Raw genomic sequence first — 21180 nt, 5'->3', positions numbered from 1 at the left:
TTTTACTCTAACTGTTCATGTAAATGCAGCAAAGGAGTAAGAAAGAATTTGTGTGATTTGTGCAGTGGAAAGTTATGTCTCCTTTTTTTTCCCCTGTGACTACGTGAATTTATCCAAAATCCGCACGGATGTTTTGATGTCTATCATTTAATCAGATATAAAGTTTCAATCTGTATATAATAATTATAGGCATAACTTTGTCACGATGACTGATTACAATTAGATGGAGAGATCTTTTCCAAAAAATTCCAATTCCAAAAAGCTGTGAAATATATTGTCATGCCATTGTTGACCCCGCTGCTAAGATGTTCATCAAACTCTGTACCACGTGACTGAAATAACAACCTAAACTTTATACCTCCTCCATTCCACACCAACTTTTATCAGAAAATGTGCAGATGTACTGCTGACCGTATATTAGGCGGTTCAAGCCATTCAGGCTTGAATCCCTAATGTTTCTGTTCGGATTATGAAACTTCAGTATATTATAGGTAAAGACCTGAAGTTGTGCTCTTTAACCTTTGGAAAATTTTGATCACGTGAATTGGCGGCCATGTTGCAATTTGTGGAAAACGAAAACAATCTTCTTTTCCTCAACGACCCATGTGATTAAGCTGGAACTTAAACTGCAGTTGCACAAAGCCTATGTTCAATTTGTTCAACAGGACTTTCTTGGCTGAAAATTGTACTTCAATTGTACTTTGTCTCGTTATAGGGTGAAAATGTCGTGTGTATGTGACCAAAAACTTCGTTTTTTGCCAATAATTTCCACATTGTGGAAAATTTAACTGTGGAAAACAGTCTGTCTGATGCAGTTTGGGGCGCTGATTTCGAATATCCAATTTTTGCAAAACCGGAAGTAACATGATCGACATCAGAAGTAAGAAATGTAGCCAGAGAAGCATTTTGACTTGATATTTACTACAAGCAGCAAACGTCCTATGGATGCTACATGCAAAGAAAGAAATGCAGTGTGTGAACAAATCCGGTTTTCAGTGATACAACGAAAGTTATGTCAGGTGAAAACAAAAAACTTAAATCTGAAGATTCAATACATGTTGCCTGACGTAGTTTGACGTCCTGATGACGAACCTGGTCTTATTTATTCCCTGCGATTTATACTTTTATCGAAAATTGCGATTAAATTGATAAAAACTGCAATTTCCTCCATATTTCATACATACATAAAACTGTAAAGCTGAAACTTACAGAGTGAAAAGGGCTTTATCTATATGTACTGCGTGTAATACTGAAAAAACTTGCAGTCCTTCAAAAATTGTCCAAATGCCGATTTACTACATTAGGTACATTTACGTGTGCATGATAGTGTTCATACAATGTATTGGTATCTAGGAAGTATGGACACTCTCTAATTAAGTTGTTTATCTCAATGCATAAAGACACAATTTAATTAAACGGAAGTGACGCCGCATATAGGCCGGATATATTTGTCCTTATTTTACACGGCACAAAAACTAACCCATTGAAATAACTCTCATACATACAACATATCAAAAATATATAGACTAAATAAATCTTTTCTAATTCTGTCAGACTGACTTGTAAAAATATGGAGAGCTTTATAAATTTTCGACCAAACTAAGACAAAAATGCCTTCAGGGGAATTTCAGTGTCATATCAAGCAAAGTATATTGTTTATGTCAAGTACCTGTGTTTAACCATCCGGTCCACTGTTATATACAAGTGGGGTGCCATAGATGGACACATGCGGAATATTCTACATGCTGATTTACTCTCTAAACACGACTGTGTACCACAGGTAACACGCAACTCTTAACAAAAGTCAAATCTAATCTACACAGGTAGGCCTACATCCTGCACTAAAGATACAAAATTTGCGTAGTACAAAACTACACACTGTTGTGGAGTTGTACAGTACACAAAAGTGTACGTGTTCAGTTTTTGTTACAGTTGTGCGTACCGGTGGTAGTCATTTTCAGAGGGTATACACGTAGGCCTCAATGAAATTATATTGGTTTTTAGTTATATTAAATGTAATTGTCTTAGCACATAATAAGGTTTGATTAGACTTAACCTACTTGAGCCTTTCATTCTTGTGCTATGCTTAGCATATGCGAATATTTAGTCGATTAGAAATTGCCACATATTTAACATCATGAGACCCTTAACGACAGTGAATTTCATTAAGTTCACCAGCAGAAAAGCGTCACTTGGTAACATCATACTTTTGATTCAAAATCAATCTTGCATTAGGCCTATTGCAGAGTTGATCAGTCCTTAGGTGTAGTATTGAAAGGGAAATAACATTCGTGATTTAACAGCGTTAATTCTGAAATAATTCTGAAACATTAAAATCACTGTGATCAAATTTACTATTAACTGTATGCCATATGGACTTCCACGTCTATTGCTAAATGTTCTATAAACAATGAGCCCTAATCAAATTTTCACTGGTCCTTTCTCAAACAAACATTAACAGGTATGACTTATGTTTGTCCAAGCTACCTGGTGTGGGGTATCCTAACGACTCCCTTGAAAACACTGGCTTATGTATCACTTTCTTACAGCAAAGTGTAATTTAATATCGCGGTTTGTTTTGGTTTACTTGTAGTGTTTAAGACCAACATTAATACTTCTCACTGGTGTGACTGAGGTGGACCGAGGAAAATGAGCTCAGGATTTACGTTTATGCACCAGAGACTCCAAACCGAACATTACACGGCACTGAGAGCCTATCGTATGTAGACGTCAAATCACATCCAAAAACAACACACATCGGCGCAGAACATTCGGACTACCGAAGTGATTTAAGTAGACACAGCTTTTGTCCAAGTTTATTGTCTACGGTTACCTATATCCAAGGTTGCGAAAATTTTTAAGATCTATGGGAAATGGACTAAGTTTACATCACGTTACTACCTTAGACCTACCATCCATAGCATCGACCTCCACGATAGTTCACCTCTTTCAAGTTTCGCTCTTGACTGCTGATAAAATACATCATGTAGATGTCGCTTTAGGACAAAATGAGACCCTGCGCACTGAAAATTTGACCTCATGTTCATACTCCTTACAGCGCACGAACTGCAACCTCAGGCCACTGCCAGCACTAGACAAACTTGCCATTTGGAATCCGTGCTATGCATCCTTTTACTAATGTCATCGAGCGGATTTATATTCACCATTCGTCAATGTAACAGTATGAGAGCGGTGTACCCGGTCTTTTTGAAATAAATTACCCCTATTGAAGAAATAGTTTCAGTAAGTGTTAGAATGTTACTCCTATAAAATAATTATTTCAATAAGTGTTGCAATATAGCTTCTTACTGAAACAGAGCAATTTTATTTCTTTAAAATACATCTATAAGCCATGAAATATTTCAAAATAATTGTTTGAACAATATCAAATCATTCCAAGATGACATGACACGCATTTTAACAAGAGGATAACTGAATCACAAGATGTGTTCACTCTGGTTTCCTACATGCATTGTCCGGATGTATTGACTGGATGTATTGACACGTTTGCTTTGCTTTAAACTCCATTGCATCACAACATTTTAAAGTAGATCCATTGTATGTAAGCTGTAAGCATTCTGACTTCTGTAAAAATTAGATTCGATTACGACTTGCTCTTGAACTACTAAGTGTGAGAAAACTTAGTTGTGTTGGGACAGGAAGCTTTAGTCACTTAGTTGGCCTGGATCCCTAGGCTATTTGACAAAAAGATAACAGGTCGATACTATATGATTGATTACATTTCATGATTACAATTCATTCACAATAACCATGAATCGTTTTATTCTGATTGCTACACATTTTCATATTGACGGGTATTCAATTTGGTTGAGGTGGGGAATGTAGAATGAATTGCTCGAATAGTGAGTTTGTTATGGCGACCTGTCAGTAAACTGTAATTAAATGGTTTTAAAAATAAAGTCAATGAAACTTTACAATTTTGTCATGTAAGAGTTAACAATAAATCAAGGAATATTTAGTATTTCTAAAAACTGAGATTGTCGGGACATAAACTGAAATAATCCTGACGCATGTTGGTCAAAGGTGAAAAAAAATACAGAATGCAATGTTTAAATAATTCAATTGAACTTAAATTAATTAATCGAAGTTTTGTTGCGCTCCTAGCAAGAGCTGCCAGTGATTGACGTTTGGTCATGCAGGTTTCAGTAACATGAACACTTTAATATTATATAACTTCAAAGAAGAAAGATCAAGATGAAACTGAATCAGGTCAGACTTTGTTCTCATAAGAATGCACCACTGGCCAACGGTCTCCCTCCAGCCACCGACCCTACCTTAACAGCCGGTGTCCACTCGCTTTCCACCATCCCCACATACCGACGTCTGCCTCCCACAAATTAAACCCACCTCACTAACGCTACACAATTCCGGTGCCCACCCAACACACGTTCAACACTCGGTATCAACAACAAACATACTCATCCCACAACGCTGTTAGTCGATACATAAACCTTATGAGAGTTAAGGTCAATGCACAGGACAATGACTGAATTTATCCTGATTATAGATATATAAATAAGAGATTTCACGCACTATAACAGAATTAAGAAATTGACTTTTCTGAAATATTTTACTATACGTTACAGATGTTAAGGTTGCCATTGCAACGCCTATTGAAATAATTATTTCATTGGGAGTTATAATGTAAAGCTTATTGAATAATTATTTGGGATGGGGTAGCTTTTTTATAATATGAGTTACAAAATTTGTGGGGCTGTAACGTTATCAACTGTCAGCGTTTAGTAGCGATAGTGATCAAAATGGCCTGTCAATGAAAATAAAGGTACAAATTCCTTGGTAATAGGGCAATTTCCTGAACATCCATAACATCTAAATACCCGTGTGATGAAGTATACGTGTATAATAAGGAAGGGAAGTTGTTGTCATATACACATTGCCCATGTCTTTTAAAAATACTGCTTCGATGGCCTAAGGGTAAGAGCGCCCGCCTCGAAGTCGGGAGACCTGGGATCAAACCTGGATCAGGTCATGCTAAAGATGGTACTTATTGCTGCCTGGCTTGGCGCTAAGTACTGAGAGGTTAGAGCAATGAAACATAACTGGTTGGCCCGATATCAGTATAATGTGACTGGGTGGAGTGTCATGACAAATTGGTAAGTACAACGTGAAATTACAATCATACACACATACAAACATATCGTCGTCATATGACTGAAAAAGCTCGACTTTAAACTCAAAGCAAACATACATACATATTCAAAGACGCCATTGAATAAAAAAATTATAGCAACAACATTTTCTTATTACACACATGACAATGGCATGTACGTGTATGTCCGTCTGTCCAGCCCGTGCGTCTTGCTTCCTCTTGTGGTTGAAATACATATGATGGTATATTGTACTCAAATAATTTTGGAACTTTTATTTATTTCTTTATTTGATTGGTGTTTTACGCCGTACTCAAGAATATTTCACTTATACGACGGCGGCCAGCATTATGGTGGGAGGAAACCGGGCAGAGCCCGGGGGAAACCCACGACCATCCGCAGGTTGCTGACAGACCTTCCCACTTACGGCCGGAGAGGAAGCCAGCATGAGCTGGACTTGAACTCACAGAAAAAAAAACAGAAAAAAGTTTCGTTTAACGGATCTACAATATCGGTGTCATAATTAATGGCCAGTGCAAAAAACAAAAGGCTTGGTAGTTAACATAGAGTAATAATGTAATCAGTGTTAAAAAAATAACCATATCAGAGTTATAGGTATACAAAACTTGAAAATGACCTCTAAAACTGACTAATCATAAGCAGGTAACATTTATTAGAAAGACATGTAAGACGAATCAAGGCCGATTTACAGAAGTTTAATGATTAGTATATTCTCATAACACAAATATAAAAATGGAGTTCTGTTCATAAGTCTATGATTTATAAAGATATGTTTATGATTCTTGTATGCAGTTCTCAAAATGTTAGACTTTCTCACATTACGTATCTCTACAGTTGGCCTCGTATAATGTTTCCTCCAGATTCAACTTTGTGAAATCTTTTCAAAAATCGGATCCCTTGTTATCAAAACCTAATCTCCCAGGCACAGGTTCAAGAGTGTAACCTCTTCCATAGCGAGGCCTATGAAGACCCATGTAAACCAACAGGATGAAAAATAGCAGTGCAACAATGCCGATCAGACACCCTACAACTCCCCAGAACAGCTCCTTGGTGTACACTAAAAAAAGAAACAGATTGATAATCAGGATTCCATTAGAACTTACTGTAATTAATGTTTTTTTTTATATTTATCCTTAATATTAAAAAGGAAGGACTATGGTTTTAGTGTATTAACTGTAATATTACATTTGAATAGCAAGAATAGACAAACCATTTTCAGATAGACGGACAAAATGTCCTTTGTCACAAGTTTCAGATCCATTTTTAGAGTTCCTCTGATTTATTTTATGGGCCTTCCAGTTCAAAAAATAACAAAAGTAGCATCAATTATGCAGTGTATATTTATTTATTTATTTATATATTTGATTGTTCTCAAGAATATTCACTTATATGACCGCGGCCAGCATTATGGTGGTCGAAATTGGGCAATAGTAAACAATAGTAAACGACGTATCCAAATCGTATTTCGGGCCGTCTCAATACAACAGTATCCGAATTCAAAGTGAGACCACTTCCATTAATAAAATTATTTTAGCACATACTTTCGGCCTTACCTCCCATCATTTCCCGGCAAAGCATTTGATTATCAGTCGACTTTACAGTGGTAGTCGACAACATGGGTGTTACTTTTGTAGTTACTGGGGCTGTCGACGTCGCCTCTTCATCAGCGGTGTGATGTCCATGATAATTCCTGCAGGAGGGAAAATTATTGGGTATTTTCGGGGTTTCCGAGTAGGACTCATTGAGAAGCATAACCATCCCATCCATGTTGTGTATCTGAATGTGGCAGTGAAGCGTCCAAATACCGGGGTTGTCGGCCTTGATCCGAATGACAGCGTACCCACCTGTCGGAACAATCAGCGTGTCCTTGCGAGGAGGTTTCTCTAGTTCAACATCGGGTACATTGCCATGGAGCCACGAGGAATTAGTCCAAGTGGCGTTGTTGCAGAAACTTTTAGTTCTGTCGGGATTTCCTCGGCAGTCTATATCCAAGTTATCACCAATGAGCTTTGCCGTTGTTTCGTTGTAGCGGGCGTACCCCATCTTTAAGACGTAGAAGGAATGTCCGTGCATGTGTATCGGATGAGACCAGCCTTTTCCACTCCCCATATTCAGAAAGACAAACTGGTAAGTCTGAGCATGGTGTAGTGGGAGTGCCCACGTGCACTGGCAGACCTTATCCTCCCCACAGTCGTCTTGCGTGCACTGTGTGTCTATTTCATGGGGTTGGGTTAGAGCGGACACAACCGGCTGTTGGTAGGCTATTCCATTTATCGACCCTGGTGTCCATTTGTTGCCCGGAAAAGCAAAATTAAGAAACTGCTCCTGAAACATCCCATCGCTCTTCAGAGGCGTTTTCTGTACTTCCAGCGATCGTAAACTATCGAAGGTTATGCACTTGGTGTAGTCCTCCATTGGGTAATATGTAAAAGGGCAGTTGACAACCACACACATACTGTCCATTGTGCAGTTAGCTGGTTGAGAGGTTGGGTCCATGTTGACTGGTGCGCCGTCGTAATGAAGAATAGCTTCGAGGGTGTGATTCATTCCAACCTCCAGTGTTTCTCCCCGAATCCAGTAATTGTCCACAGTTTGTGTGGCGTTGATGATAAAGTCAAACCTCTCTCCAGGGTTGATGATGAAAGATTCCACAGTGACAGGTTCCAGATAGTAGCCATCCGAGGCGATGATGGTGATGAGGTGCTGATCCACTGAGACCCGAAAAGGATAGAGTTCACCTGCCGCTATGACCCTCACCCTGTAACTGGATCCTCCAGTCACATTGAAAACGGACAAAGGGGCCCCATTGTGTTTCCCAGTGACCGGGTTGTGATAACGTCCTTTTCCATTCAGCAGGCCGGAGTGATATCTGAACATGCTGAAGAAGCTACCGTCCAAGGACCCTGTACCTTTTATCTTACTACGACCTTCGTATATACCGTAGACCATTTTGTAGTAGGCCATTTCAGAATCATAGTCATGATTCCAGTCAGTGATCGTCCAAGTAAATTCCTGCAATCCGGGATAAATTGGCTTCCTCTCATGAATGATTATTGGCCCATACAACCCCATCGTTCTTTGACTTCCCATATGGGAGTGATACCAAAAGGTTCCCTTTGGGTAAGCCTTGAACAAATAGATAAATGTTTGCTCTGGAAGTATTGGGCATTGGGAGACGAATGGTACCCCGTCCATGAATGGGGTGCCTGCCTGGTGAAGACCATGCCAATGGATAGTGATACCATCATTCTTCAGTTTGTTCACTACTTTCACTTTGACCATTTGGTTTTCCCACACCTCGATGGGTGGGCCAGGAAACTGACCGTTGAAGACAAAAACCATCCTTGGCATTTCATAACCATCCCCTGTTATTACTTCGGCCGAGGGAATAGGCTCCGCCGAGGATGTGTTGGTAACTCGGTAGTCGTAGAGATTTCCATCCTCAGCATAGGTTAATATCTTCCCATACATCATTGTCAGCTTCAGCTCAGCCTCTAACGTAAATTCGCACACCTCCACATTTTGTTCACAAGCAGGCATACCTCGGCTGGGCAATACCAACATACACAGAAAACACAAAAGTAAAGTCAGCATTCCGTCTTTTCTTGGATTGTCTGCAAAATAAAAATCAACCGTGTTTAGAATACAAAAGATTACAACGTTAACAGTAAAACTAGGGCAGCGATGTCAGTTTGTTAGTTGGCAAACACCCACGCGTAGCTAATTTACCTCAGTCAGGGTTAACTGTTCATGTAAATGCTTTCATAATTCAAATAACAACTTACACACTCCCTAATACCATGACTAAGCATCTCCTCCAACCAGGATTGGAGACTTGAATAATATTATAATAATACATTATTATTAATCGAGGGTCTGGAAACTAACTGTTGGATGAATCCAACAAGGTTTTGTATATATCAAAAAACATACAATCGTATATGAAACATTCCCCGCCTCATGTAATTCGGGTCCAGCATGTGGAGTGTATTGTTAGTCATGTATATTGCAAGATATTCATGAGTGCGGCGTAAAACATCAATCAAATAAATATATTAGAAGGAAACAATTTGGCTTGGCCCATGCAGAGTCGCATTGTGCAGGATAAATTGGACGCAGAGATGAAAACAATGACTCACTTTAGCGATGTTATTATGTCACTAGAATATACACCCGGAGAGCTAGTTATGGATGGCATAGGAATATAATTAAAGACATACCGCACAGAGAGTAAAACTGGAGCAGCGACAAGAGAATGATAGCTGGCAAGTGGTCGCACGTAAACGATGAAATGCGGCCTTTTGTCAGCTTACCTCTATCAGGATTTTATTCTAATTGTTCATGTAAATGCATAAATGTAGTAGTAATTTACACGCACCCTAGCACAGTCTCTGTTTCAACGCTTAGATTCTAATGGCCAGGAATCAACCCTGTGAAGATCAAATGATCTTGCAGTGAATATGGTGGCTCAGGAATAAATCTTAGCATTCGAATATGCCTTGCTGTTCTGATGACTAAAGACTTCATAAAGGATAATATGCTTGGGCTAGGGTCACAGTTTTATTCTGGCTTCCCATTTAATATTATAATATTATTTAATATTATATTTCCCAAACAGTCATTTAAGCCATTCAGAATAAGGCTAGTTACATGCAAAAGGGAAAAAGTCACACAATATTCCAGGCACAAAACCACAATGTAAATGATACGTACATCATAGAGAGAAAAACCAGAGTAACTATGACAGTATGGTAGTTGCCAAAGGATCAAACATAACTGGTGAAATACGGACTCTTCTCAATTTTTCTCAATAGAGTTCTATTCTAACTGTTCATGCAAATGCATAAGTAGAAGCAAATTACACGCCCCCTAGCACCATGGCATCAGCATCTACATGCGTATTATACATCCTTATCTTGTGTTGAAGGAACAAAATGTATAAAAATGAAGCCATCAACCGCACAAATACCACTGAATGAAAAAGACAGTACAGAGTGCAAAACCAGAGCGACGACAGTGTGATAGTTGGTAAATAGTAACATTTAACCGGTAAAATCCGGCATGTTATCAGTTTACATTAGTTAAGGTTTTATTCTAACTATTTGTATAAATACTTAAACAGCAGCAACTTACACATTTCCTAGCACCAGGGTTTGAGCAAAATTATACTTACATTGAAAATTTTTTATTGAATTGAAATAATATATTTACATATTTTTAAGGGTTAATTGCATACAGTTAGATGTTCAAATATTAAGGTGGGCTTTCTATACTTTTTTTTTAACCTACATGCGAAGTTTATGGGAATGTTATTTCAGTAAGCTTATTATCAGTAGGTTTAGATTTTAAGAATTATTCCAACTTAAATAATGTGTTTAGAGTGGAAAGAACTTCATCTAGCGTCAGAGTATCTAAACAACGACACAATGGTTCGAAAAGCCACCGGCATTACGTTTTAATGGTTAAGTCCTCGCTAACTATTTCACTTATTATGCCAGTAGTGTCAGCATATGGTATATACATATCTTGCCTCGCAAGATGTCCAGGAGCGAGAACAAATCGCCGAAGTCGGTCTACGTCATACGCTGACACTTCTAAATTAACGCCTTACCCTCAAGCACCTAAATTCAAAGTTTCTTAAATTTAAAAAAAAGTCCAGTCATTAATTACAACTTATAATCGTAGATTGGAAGATCTTTGACGCTATCCTATGCAAGTATATATCTAATATCTGTCCGTCAACGTTTAATGGTGTTCCAGTTTATTGAGCTGGCTAATTTTCCAACATCATTGAAAATTGATGACGACTTCTGACTATGTTGAACTGAAGTTATGTATATAATTTTAAGAGGTTGCTAATTGTATTACTTAAGCTAGTCTTTGAGAATTTCTCTTCGGATTATGATTTACCGGGGGTACAGTCTGAACTTTGATTTTGATACTATGCTTACTATGTAGAGTCAAATGGTTACTGTCATATAATGATCATATATATACGTGGCTCTGTTTATTATATTTCAGTGTAGCATATTGGTCTAACGTTTTGTCCCGTTGGACACCAGACCTGGCCTCAAATCAGTAATAATATAATATAATTACAATGTAATAATATAGACCTTGGGTCGACAAGTACTTATTTATCCAGTGCTACGCGCCGTGCTAGTGCCAGTCTTGTAATACATCACCATCTGTCCCTTATATATCACCAAACTTAGTTACATGTTTCCTGTTTCAAGTTATTTTAATTTGACTTCTGAATTACACTTTGTGCTATGAATTTCTTTAGTAACTTAATAAAATGAAATACCTTGTCTGCTCTGTTCATATGAATTGATTGTAATATATTATGAAAAAATTTTTTTTAATATAACAGAAAGGAAAAGTTTGCGATCACAAGCAACACTTGTGTGTAATCCCAGTAGGTGGGGGTTGTCAGATTTCGAGACACATCTGACTTATTCATTACGTCATGTTTCTTAGCCAACTGGCAAAATACGCTTCATCGCTGGGGGGAATATCATACCGTGTATTTATACAATAATATAGTTTACCCTGTTTGTGTTTATTACGCCATACTCAAGGATATTTAACTTATACGAGGGTGGCCAGCATTATGGTGGGAGGAAACCGGGCAGAGCCCGGGGAAAACCCACGACCATCCGCAGGTTGCTCACAGACCTTCCCACTTACGGCCGCAGAGGACAGTTTGAAATAGAAAAAATACACGTGTTTACAAAAACTGCAGTTACAACAGGACGCAAGAAAAGGCCACGTGAAACCCAAGCAGTTAAACAGTCTTACAATGCATGCAGTAAGATAATCCCAAAGTATGTTTTATAATTGTCTATTCTCTGTCGGTATGACTTACTTGCCATATAGTGGTTTCATTTACGGAAGAAATGTGAAACTCCTGAAAAAGTTTGACATTTGCAGGTAAATTGTTTGCCATAAATCAGCCATCGTGGAGTTAAAATTAACTTGGGTTCATGTAAACTTATGTGAAAGCGCACAACAAATGTTATAGTTAAAGAAGAAGAAAATATATAAATGATGCCAAAATCAGATGAAAGAGCGTCAAAACTTATTTGATCTTTAACATTCTTTTTGATTTTTTTTTTCAAGAGAAGGTGTATTTGAAAATATTTTTGTATGGCGGGTATTTGGGACCAACTTTTGGTATTTATTGTTGTTGCATAATAATGTTCTGAATGAGGGTGTGATTCTTGTCCAATAAATTTATTTGAATGTAAATTGTAGTTTATATCGAAACATGCATTTAACCTAAATTATGATAATATTTATGAACATATTATGAAAATATAAATATGATCCAAATTGAGCTTTAATACATTTGTTAGATGAAAAAAAACAAGTTCTAGTACAAAAATATTTTTTAAACCTGTGTTACATCCTCATTTATGACATTATTTAACAAAGACTATAAATAACAAAAGGTGGTCCCAAATACCCACCATACAAAAATTATTTTCAAGTGTCTTTTCTTCTTAAGGAAAAATCGGAAAAAATACTGAAGACTACATTTAGGAAAAACTTTTCGCACTCTTTCATCTAAACTTTATGTCATTTTTATGTTTTCTCCGCCTTTAAACTATACATCCAATGCCATTCTGCTCGATAGGGTATGTCTGAATCAGTGATATATAACCTGGCCTCTTGGTTCTCCCATTGAGGTATATATATTTACCTCCATGGTTCTCCGTACCAGTTTGCCCCTTTCATGGTTAGGGCCTACCGATATCGGCTTATCCCCTTGCTATCAGAAGGACTTGAAAGTGTGAGTATTTTTTTCCGTATACATCTCCATGTCTCAATGCACATATAAGTACAGTACAAGTTTCAGAACTAGCCGTGTGCGTGAACAACATACATTCCTGTATATATGAGCTCTACATTGTCTACATGGCTGGTTCAACTGAATCAAGTTCGACACTCGTATACCACTCGTAAACCAAGAAAGGGTATTCCATGTCAATAATCGCAAGTATCAGTCCCAAATCAACTTAGAAATAACATATACACGGTAAATAAAGCTGGTGACATGTTTTCTATCATCTTGGAACCAATACAAAATATACATGTAGTAAAGAAAGACTTACGGCAGAGTAAAATTAGAGCAACGACGGCAATGTAATACTAGTAGTTAGCAAATGGTTACACGTAACCGGTGGAATCCAGCCTCAGTTTACTTAGTTAGGGTTTTATTCCAACTCTTCATGTAAGTACTGAAATATTTTAGCAACAAACACTCCCTAGTGCCATATCTCAAGTAGAACATGGTAACAAAAAATGGCGTGATTTTACACAAAATGGTGTGTTTTCACCACGTTAAATAAACAACCACTTGACGTCTGTCAGGTCCCTGGTGAGGTCTTAGATCTAACACTGAAGTCAAAATTTTAATCATTAAATTTGGTACTTTCTGTACCGTTATTTTAGCTGAGATTTGTTGTACAGTAACTTACCCAGAATTTATATAAATATTTTTACTATTTTTTACATAGCACGTTTAAAGTGATGTAAAAGTTTGACTTAGTATAAGATCGCTTCGTGATCCCCAGGCATGCTGACCTGTCACAGTGAGTGAGTGCTTGGCGTTTAACGTCGTACTTAACAATTTTTCAGTCATATGCCACGAAGGAATCCTTAAATGCATGTAATTTGCCTACTTGTTGCAGAAAAGATTTCCACTGCTCTTCTATCTAGTGCTGCTTCACTGAGACGCCTTACTGAAGGCAAGTAAGCTGCCCCACCCAAGCCATTATACTGATACGGGCCAACCAGTCGTTGCACTGTCCCCTTCATGCTGAACGCCAAGCGAGGAAGTTACAACTTACTCTTTTAAGGTCTTAGGTGTGACTCAACCCAGGACTGACCCTGGATCTACCGCCTACCACCTATTACTTGTTCGTGCTATAACGATAAGCAAACCTACTTAAAAGTATTCGCATTGATTTGAACATTTTGCTGCAAATCTATTATAAATAAGGTTTACACATTTGTTTTACGTAAGTGTCTGAATCTATGGGTCGAAACAGACATTCGTATACCATCCGTCAACCAATATGGGCGTTCCAGGTCAATAACCGCAAGGCAAACTAATAAAAGCACGTTTAACACAAGCCCCCGAAGAACTATGAAAGTATTTAAAGCACGAAATTAGAACAGAATAACGCTAAGAGAAGCAGTCAGTAGTTTTCAGTGATGTCGGAAAGGCGCAAGGTATCTTTTACCCAAATGAGTGAAATCAGTGTTCAAATCGTGTACCATTAAACACAAGCTGTTACTATAACGCTATAATGCTATAGCGGGAGATGGCCGTACCAGTGTGTGGTGTGATGTGATAAATACGTAATTGTCAGTTTCCTGTCAGACATTGGGCTACTTTTTCTGTCATTGCATTCTGTATACCTTTATAAAATAAGAAAGGTACTAAACAGCTTCAGCTGTGCGTGCTTCTTAGGTAATCACCGAATAAAGGAGAAAACATCTGGGACATAACATATACACTGCAATCATAGTTTCAGCTGTGGACAGGAAAGGTGCCTAATACATAGCGGTGGTTTAATGGCAGACAACATCTAATATACATATACATGTCGATAGATATGAAAAACCTTGTGTTTTACATACCTGTTTCGAGTAAATGAAATACCCTCAGGTTTACTACTTCAAATCCACTAAAGTAGCTTCCTCCACGCAGAAAAGCGTTTTGTGAGATGCACACCACACAAATGGCTATCTACATATATAGAAGGAGACACCTATGACCTACTTCGTAGTCCTCCTAGCTGCATTAATGCACACAAAAAATTAGGCATTCAAAACAGGTAGTCGCACACCTATACCCGCCACGCACATCCTCTACCACGGACCAATGGACAATAATGAAGGGCACATGCGAGGGACTTTACTGTAAATACTTAGCCTATACAATTGTGATTTGGACATCTTGACATTTCACCTCGGGGTCGAGTCTGTACGTTTCATAAGACCAAAAAGTTTCATTGACCGTTTGTGGTCCCGCATTTTACCATACACAATTGTAATTTTTCACCTTCTATAACTTAAACTTGTTTTCGAGTTGAAAACATGCTCCCTCTATCCCACTTTTTAACGAGTACTTTTGAAACATTTTAACTTTCATGACATCATGAACATGTGAGTTTGTTCTCAATTTAACTCTAAAAACGGCATTATAACACAGCCCAGCCCTTAACTTTGAACGGACTAGTGCGTTTGTGGACGTCTACGTTGCTGGTATATCCAAGGATTTAAATATAATTAAAGACGTACGACATACAGAGTAAAACCAGAGCTGTGACGACAGTGTGGTAGCTGACAAACCGATGAAAAAGGACTTTTGTCACTTTACCGCGGTCAGGGTGTTATGCTAACTGTTCATGTAAATGCATAAACAGTATCAATTTACACGCCCCGTAACACCATGGCTTAAGCGGTGTTAGGTAAAAAAATGCAGTGATGTTAACTGAAATTTATTAAACGTCATTGGTTTAGCAATACTCTAAATACTGAGTTGTCATCACATTTAACCAATGCAAAGCGATCAGGCCTCAGGGATGCTTAGTCCACCAACAGAACGCTGGTCTATGCAGGAATACAATATAATTAAAGACGTACAGCATAGAGAGTAAACACAGGGCAGTGATGACAGAGTGATGGCTGGCAAATGGTCACACGTAACTTGTCAGTTCAAGCCAGTCAGGGTTTTTATTCTAACTTAAAGAAATAGGTATAATAAAACGATGAAGTTAAATGACAAGGGCCCGGATTTCACCAGATATTTGTGACCATTTGCCAATTATCACACTGTCGACGATGCTTTGGTTTCACTCTCCTTGCTGTTGTCTATTATTTTATATTCTGTATACAAGCACGTGTTCAAATTGACATAAAGGGGCGTCACTCTGTTTCATAAAGCAGTATCCCGAAATCTGCGCATGAAAGAACTTTTACACAGTTGCAAAATAGGAAAGAGCTCATACACAAGTTTTTATTTTACACTAAACACATCCATATCAACTATATATGCTTATCCTCTTTCATTCTGCTGTCAATGAATCTGCACTCTTGTTACACCACGTGACTTTAAGCTAGTGACTCAGATCATGCACTCAGCATGATAAAAAGGTTGCTTGAGAGGGTCGACCAGTTCAACTATATCCAGTTCAATATAAAAATTCAAACGGGTTTTTCTTTTGGCTTGACCTCTATCGGATCTGTATCATAGTTGTTATGGCTGGGTGTAGTCCCTGTTAGTAAACCCGCGGCTAGCAGACATCAGCACTCGTGTTTATCCATGAACATGTTGCGGCCGAAATAGTGTAGTTGTATTTTGGAGGAAGACTATTAGCGGGATACGAGTTTGAAATTTGATTTATATGCCACTGCCAAGAATATCGAATTCCCTGCCCCCCTGAAAACCGTTGACTCCTTCTTTAATACATGTTACCCGCTTTATTTACTATTTACGTATATATAATTTCCTTACATATTTCTTAAGAATAGTGATTGAGCAGAATGTGCACCCGATACACCTGCTACACCCGTGTCAGGAATGAATATATTTAATTGAAGATAATTTCTAATCTTTAGACTTCAGATTAAATATTGATGGTATAACGACATTGATGCTCTATTCAATTCCCTGTTTAACTGAGTGAAGATAATTCTACGCTAAATTTGAGCGAGAAAGAAGCCTATATAGATTTACGTTTTCAGTTCTTGTTGGGTAGTTGTTGATAGATGGTGAGCAGCTGATGATGGTTGGGTGGTAGGAGTTGAGGATGAATACACTAGCATGTACTGCCACAACGCCTCGGCGCCGCTTGAACCCTGGTTTCTCGATAGTGATCCTCCCAGTATCTTGTTTTATGTCCCTGTATAACTTACCTTTACATGTCACCAGCCTTGCATTACCAGTTGGTTTTGTATTATAAAGTTTTTCTGCATAAAGCATGTCTGTTGTAGCACCCCCCCCCCCCCCGGCGTCTCTCACGGGGCTTGGGGTGACATGATTAGATGATTTAATCCCCAGCATCGATTAAGTAACCAGGGGGCCGGCAGATAGCCCCTTTACTTTAAATGAATCGCCACGGGGCAAAGTTTGAATTTTGGGTTGAAAACATGCTGAAACAGGATATGATTTATTGGAAGTGGTAACACGTGGGACAAAGTGAGCTGGTTTGCCTAACGACGTGAGCATATACACACTGACTGTCTGTGTAAAAATCATTCACACTAAACTGTGCCACTTAGAAGCCGATTCTAGACTCGGCGTTCGTCATTCTATGCTACAGGCAGGTAGCCTACTGCACACATTCGTAAGGTTATATGTTCAAGGTCTATTATATTACATTATTTGAATGTTCATTGGTTACATCAACTTGTAATACTCGTCCTGTGTTTATTTATATGTACATTCTTGTCCTCTTCGATCATATTATATTCGTCTTAATTATGTCAATCGAAATTTTGGCCTGTATATATGTATTACCAGATTCACAATAAACTGTACCACTGAAAATTTCGTTCCGAATTCAGCGTTCTTTATTCTATTCTACACGAAAAATACTCCCAAATGCTAAGACTCCCTGCAAAAGAAAAGGGAAAAACGATTTCCTCTGTGATAACACGACCATAGTACTACGCAGGTCTGTAATTGGCGATCAGAAATAGATATGGCACGGACGGCCTCCGTTCGAGCAAGCAGGCATCTCTTCAAAGGACTATCAATGTGTTTGTTTTAGCTTTTTACGTAGGATATTGGCTGAAGCTTAGGCGTCAAAACGGACATTCGTAAGTCAGTCGACAATAAAAGAGGTCGTTCCTGGCCAAAGAAACAAATTAAGATGGATTCCCATGATGCCAAGAGAAGCAATCGACAGTTTTCAATATTTGAAAGACGCAAGATATGTGCTAAGCGAATGGAAGAAGTTAGTATCCAAACCGTGTAACATGCCAGCATATAGGCATAATCAGTAGTACTTTGATTACAACTGTTCATATATTTAAGGTGGCGGTCTAATTGAACACGCCGAATATACGTCCCATTGCCCGGGTTAAACAGAATTAGACACAGTCATGAAGTAGAGTGCCAGCGATTCCGGACATATTTAATTACAAAAGAATTATACTGAATGTAAAACCGAAAAAAAACATGGTGTAAAGGCATTTGATCGAATAACCTTGACACAACAGTTACATGTAAATATACATGCAGTTTTTACAAACTCAATAGTTAGTTTAAGCCTTCCTTAGTCACTTACCTTAACAACACGTACACGGTTTTCAATCAGCCGAGTAACAGAATCATCAGAAGACGAGCCATTTTAAACGATTTCCGTGGAACAATACATGGGCTAGCACGTCCACTGATTGGATAACTTCGAGTGTCTCAGACAGAATTGGGTGTGTCAGCCCTGTGGCTACTAGCCCGAACCTCCCGGGGCTACCAGGCTATGGGAATCTCGGTCAGCCGAGTTACAACAAGGCTTCCCACAGACGTCGTTTCCTTTCACCACTTGAAAATCAATTTAATTACTAAAGACACAATTTTGATTATATTGTAGGTTGAAGTTTATTTGATTTGAGCACATTCGCGCCTCGTCACAGATGTATACATCTGGACAATTGGCGGGCAGCATAGACTAACATCTGGACAAACAGAGGCAAACAAACAAAAAAGAAATCAAAAGACTGGAAATAATTACTGTATAACATACAGTCTTGCCTGGCGTAATTTGAAATTATCATAAATATAACGAGCTGTTTTGCACCAACACTTTTGATGTACTGGAAAGAAGCTGTATGAGATTGACCATATTTGGTTTTATCCAATAATATGGTTTAATATAAACTTTGCGAAATGACAAGTAATTTAGGCATACTCTTAAAAAATTATCCTCGTCTCCTATTTCATTTAAATCACAAAGTTGACAGAGCCACATATTTGTCTCCAAACGAGAGTACCATGACGACCTATTTCGACCCTCGTTTGATGAGATGACACTCGCTTACAAGTGATTGCTTTCCTATGATTAATATTACAGATTTTACCTATATTACGGATTTTACCTGAGTAGTTTTCAAAACCAAAATCAGATTTTAGATATTTATAGAGAGTTAACTTAGGTGATGATAATTCAGCAGTCAAATTTTGAAGGCAAAAGTGGCGTTACAGAAATTGTTTCTATCAACGCTGGTAGTGTATAACCAAACTTGACCAAAACCATACTTATATAAAAGTTCTCTAATTAAAGACATCCAGTTTATCCATCTTTTTTTACACTGTTCTAACAATCAATTTGATACATTTTGTAGTATTAAATTATCCAAATGAAACACTTCGAAAAAGTATTTTATAATCCTAATAAGTCTATCAGCATAAAGAGTCGCCTCCAAAGTTCATTAAAATACATACATTTGCAGTAGATAAGATTACACCAAGTAACTGCTTAAAGAATTTTGTATGTACACGTTCTAACGACCTAGCTTTACGAAAGCCCAATTCTTCGCAGGCATAAATGGCTATCGACCCAACAAAAGTATTAAACAACTCTGATATCGTGCCAGTTTCACTAGTTGTACCCACCGGAATACTTATACATAGTTGAGATATGGTTTTCTTAAATTTTACATAGACGTTATTAATGATTAATTCAAGCTATTTGATAAATAACGAAATATCCGTTGAGTAGTAACCACTATATTTTATTAATTATTTACTTACTTATTTATTTATTTATTTATTCATTTATTTATTTATCTGATGTTCTACTACGTATTCTCGAATACTTCACTTCTATGACGGTATTTAGCACTTTGGTGGGAGGAAACCAGTAGTAGGGGGAACTACTAAACCAGGCAGAGCCCGGGTGAAGCCCAAGGCTTCCACACGTAGTAACCCTTATATGTGGTGGAACTACAGAATGCTTTGCATTGTTTTAATGCTATTAATTAGGATGATAACACAGAATTTTGAGTCATTCTAGAATAGTGACGTCTAATACATTGTGATTACCAACACTGTATTTTACCTATAATATCTTACCGGTTACGTACGACCATTTAACAAACATTACAGTGTCTTCGCTGCTCTGGTTTATTCTCTTTGCTGTAGGTCTATAATAATGTTATAACCTCTTCTTTTCCTACAGATTTTTTATTATTTTTATTCCGCGGATTTTATGACCACGCTACTGCCGTTTGAACGATTAACTTGAACTTTTACTGTAAAAATCCTGTGGACGTGAAATTGTGCGAACAGCACAGCACGTTTTTCTAGGTCATGTGGTTAGGTCATATTGGATTTTGAGTAAACATCTTCTGAAGAGTATGCGTATAATTTCTTGTAAGTAAATATGGACAGAACGTCCAGAATATCTTGCACTCTGCTTCATGTTGTTTCTAATTCCGCTTAACGCCGCCCTGGGATGTATAGTCATCGTATTGAATTAGGTCCCCAGGCTGGATATATGGACAGTTGCTATCAAAGAACAGCTAAGATACATATATTACTGGCAACTTATAGTCCACGGCTTGAATACTGATTTCATCCACACCTATACATAGTGTCAAGGTTATTCCATCCAACACCTCCAATCTAAGATTCTTAAATTTTGCACTGAGTACATTTCATTTGTAAATAGACATGAACAGTGTGTCTAGAATCTTCTGTTTAACCTGGGGAGAGGAGGGACATATTCATAGTGATGAATAAGATCGCCAGGTACGTCTTCAATTATATTATGAACAGTTGCAATGAATGCATAACTGGGATATATACTTAAATGAACAACTTCCATTCCAGCATGGAACATCACCTGGATACTGTTTTAATCTATTCAGAGGGCCGAATGGCTAGCGTGCTACCTCGATGACTCAAGGGCTTCCCTCACCTATGCGACAATGTGAGTTCAGGTCCATCTTGTTCAGGTATCGCAGCAACCTGCGAATGGTCGCGGGTTTCCTCCGGGCTCTGTCCGGTTTC

General features: G+C 38.0%; 1 protein-coding gene across 2 annotated transcripts; it reads right to left on the bottom strand.

The window, feature by feature from the left end:
* Window positions 1-3360: 3360 nt before the first annotated feature.
* LOC135470287 (uncharacterized) lies at window positions 3361-17106 on the bottom strand. Of its 2 annotated transcripts, none has more exons than XM_064749135.1 (3): window positions 17082-17106; window positions 6704-8764; window positions 3361-6207 (listed from the first exon to the last, which is right to left on the bottom strand). In XM_064749135.1, exons 2-3 carry the CDS (start codon window positions 8742-8744, stop codon window positions 6032-6034), a joined length of 2217 nt encoding a protein of 738 aa, XP_064605205.1. In that variant the 5' UTR covers window positions 8745-8764; window positions 17082-17106; the 3' UTR covers window positions 3361-6031. The 2 variants fall into 2 exon arrangements, with proteins under 2 accessions (XP_064605205.1, XP_064605204.1); XM_064749134.1 differs by lacking the exon at window positions 17082-17106 and adding an exon at window positions 14802-14902.
* Between the last annotated feature and the right edge of the window lie 4074 nt (window positions 17107-21180).

Source organism: Liolophura sinensis, chromosome 7 (assembly GCF_032854445.1).
Source record: "Liolophura sinensis isolate JHLJ2023 chromosome 7, CUHK_Ljap_v2, whole genome shotgun sequence".
Taxonomy (NCBI): Eukaryota; Metazoa; Mollusca; class Polyplacophora; order Chitonida; family Chitonidae; genus Liolophura; species Liolophura sinensis.
This window is presented reverse-complemented; position numbering and strand designations above follow the sequence as displayed.

What these genes read in the sequence shown, in the direction of transcription:
- LOC135470287 (XM_064749135.1), bottom strand. Translation starts at nt 8,744, where the DNA reads ATGCTGACTTTACTTTTGTGTTTTCTGTGTATGTTGGTATTGCCCAGC. An exon ending in TTGCCGGGAAATGATGGGAG is followed by an intron (nt 6,208 to 6,703) that starts GTAAGGCCGAAA and finishes TTCTTTTTTTAG; the next exon opens with TGTACACCAAGGAGCTGTTC.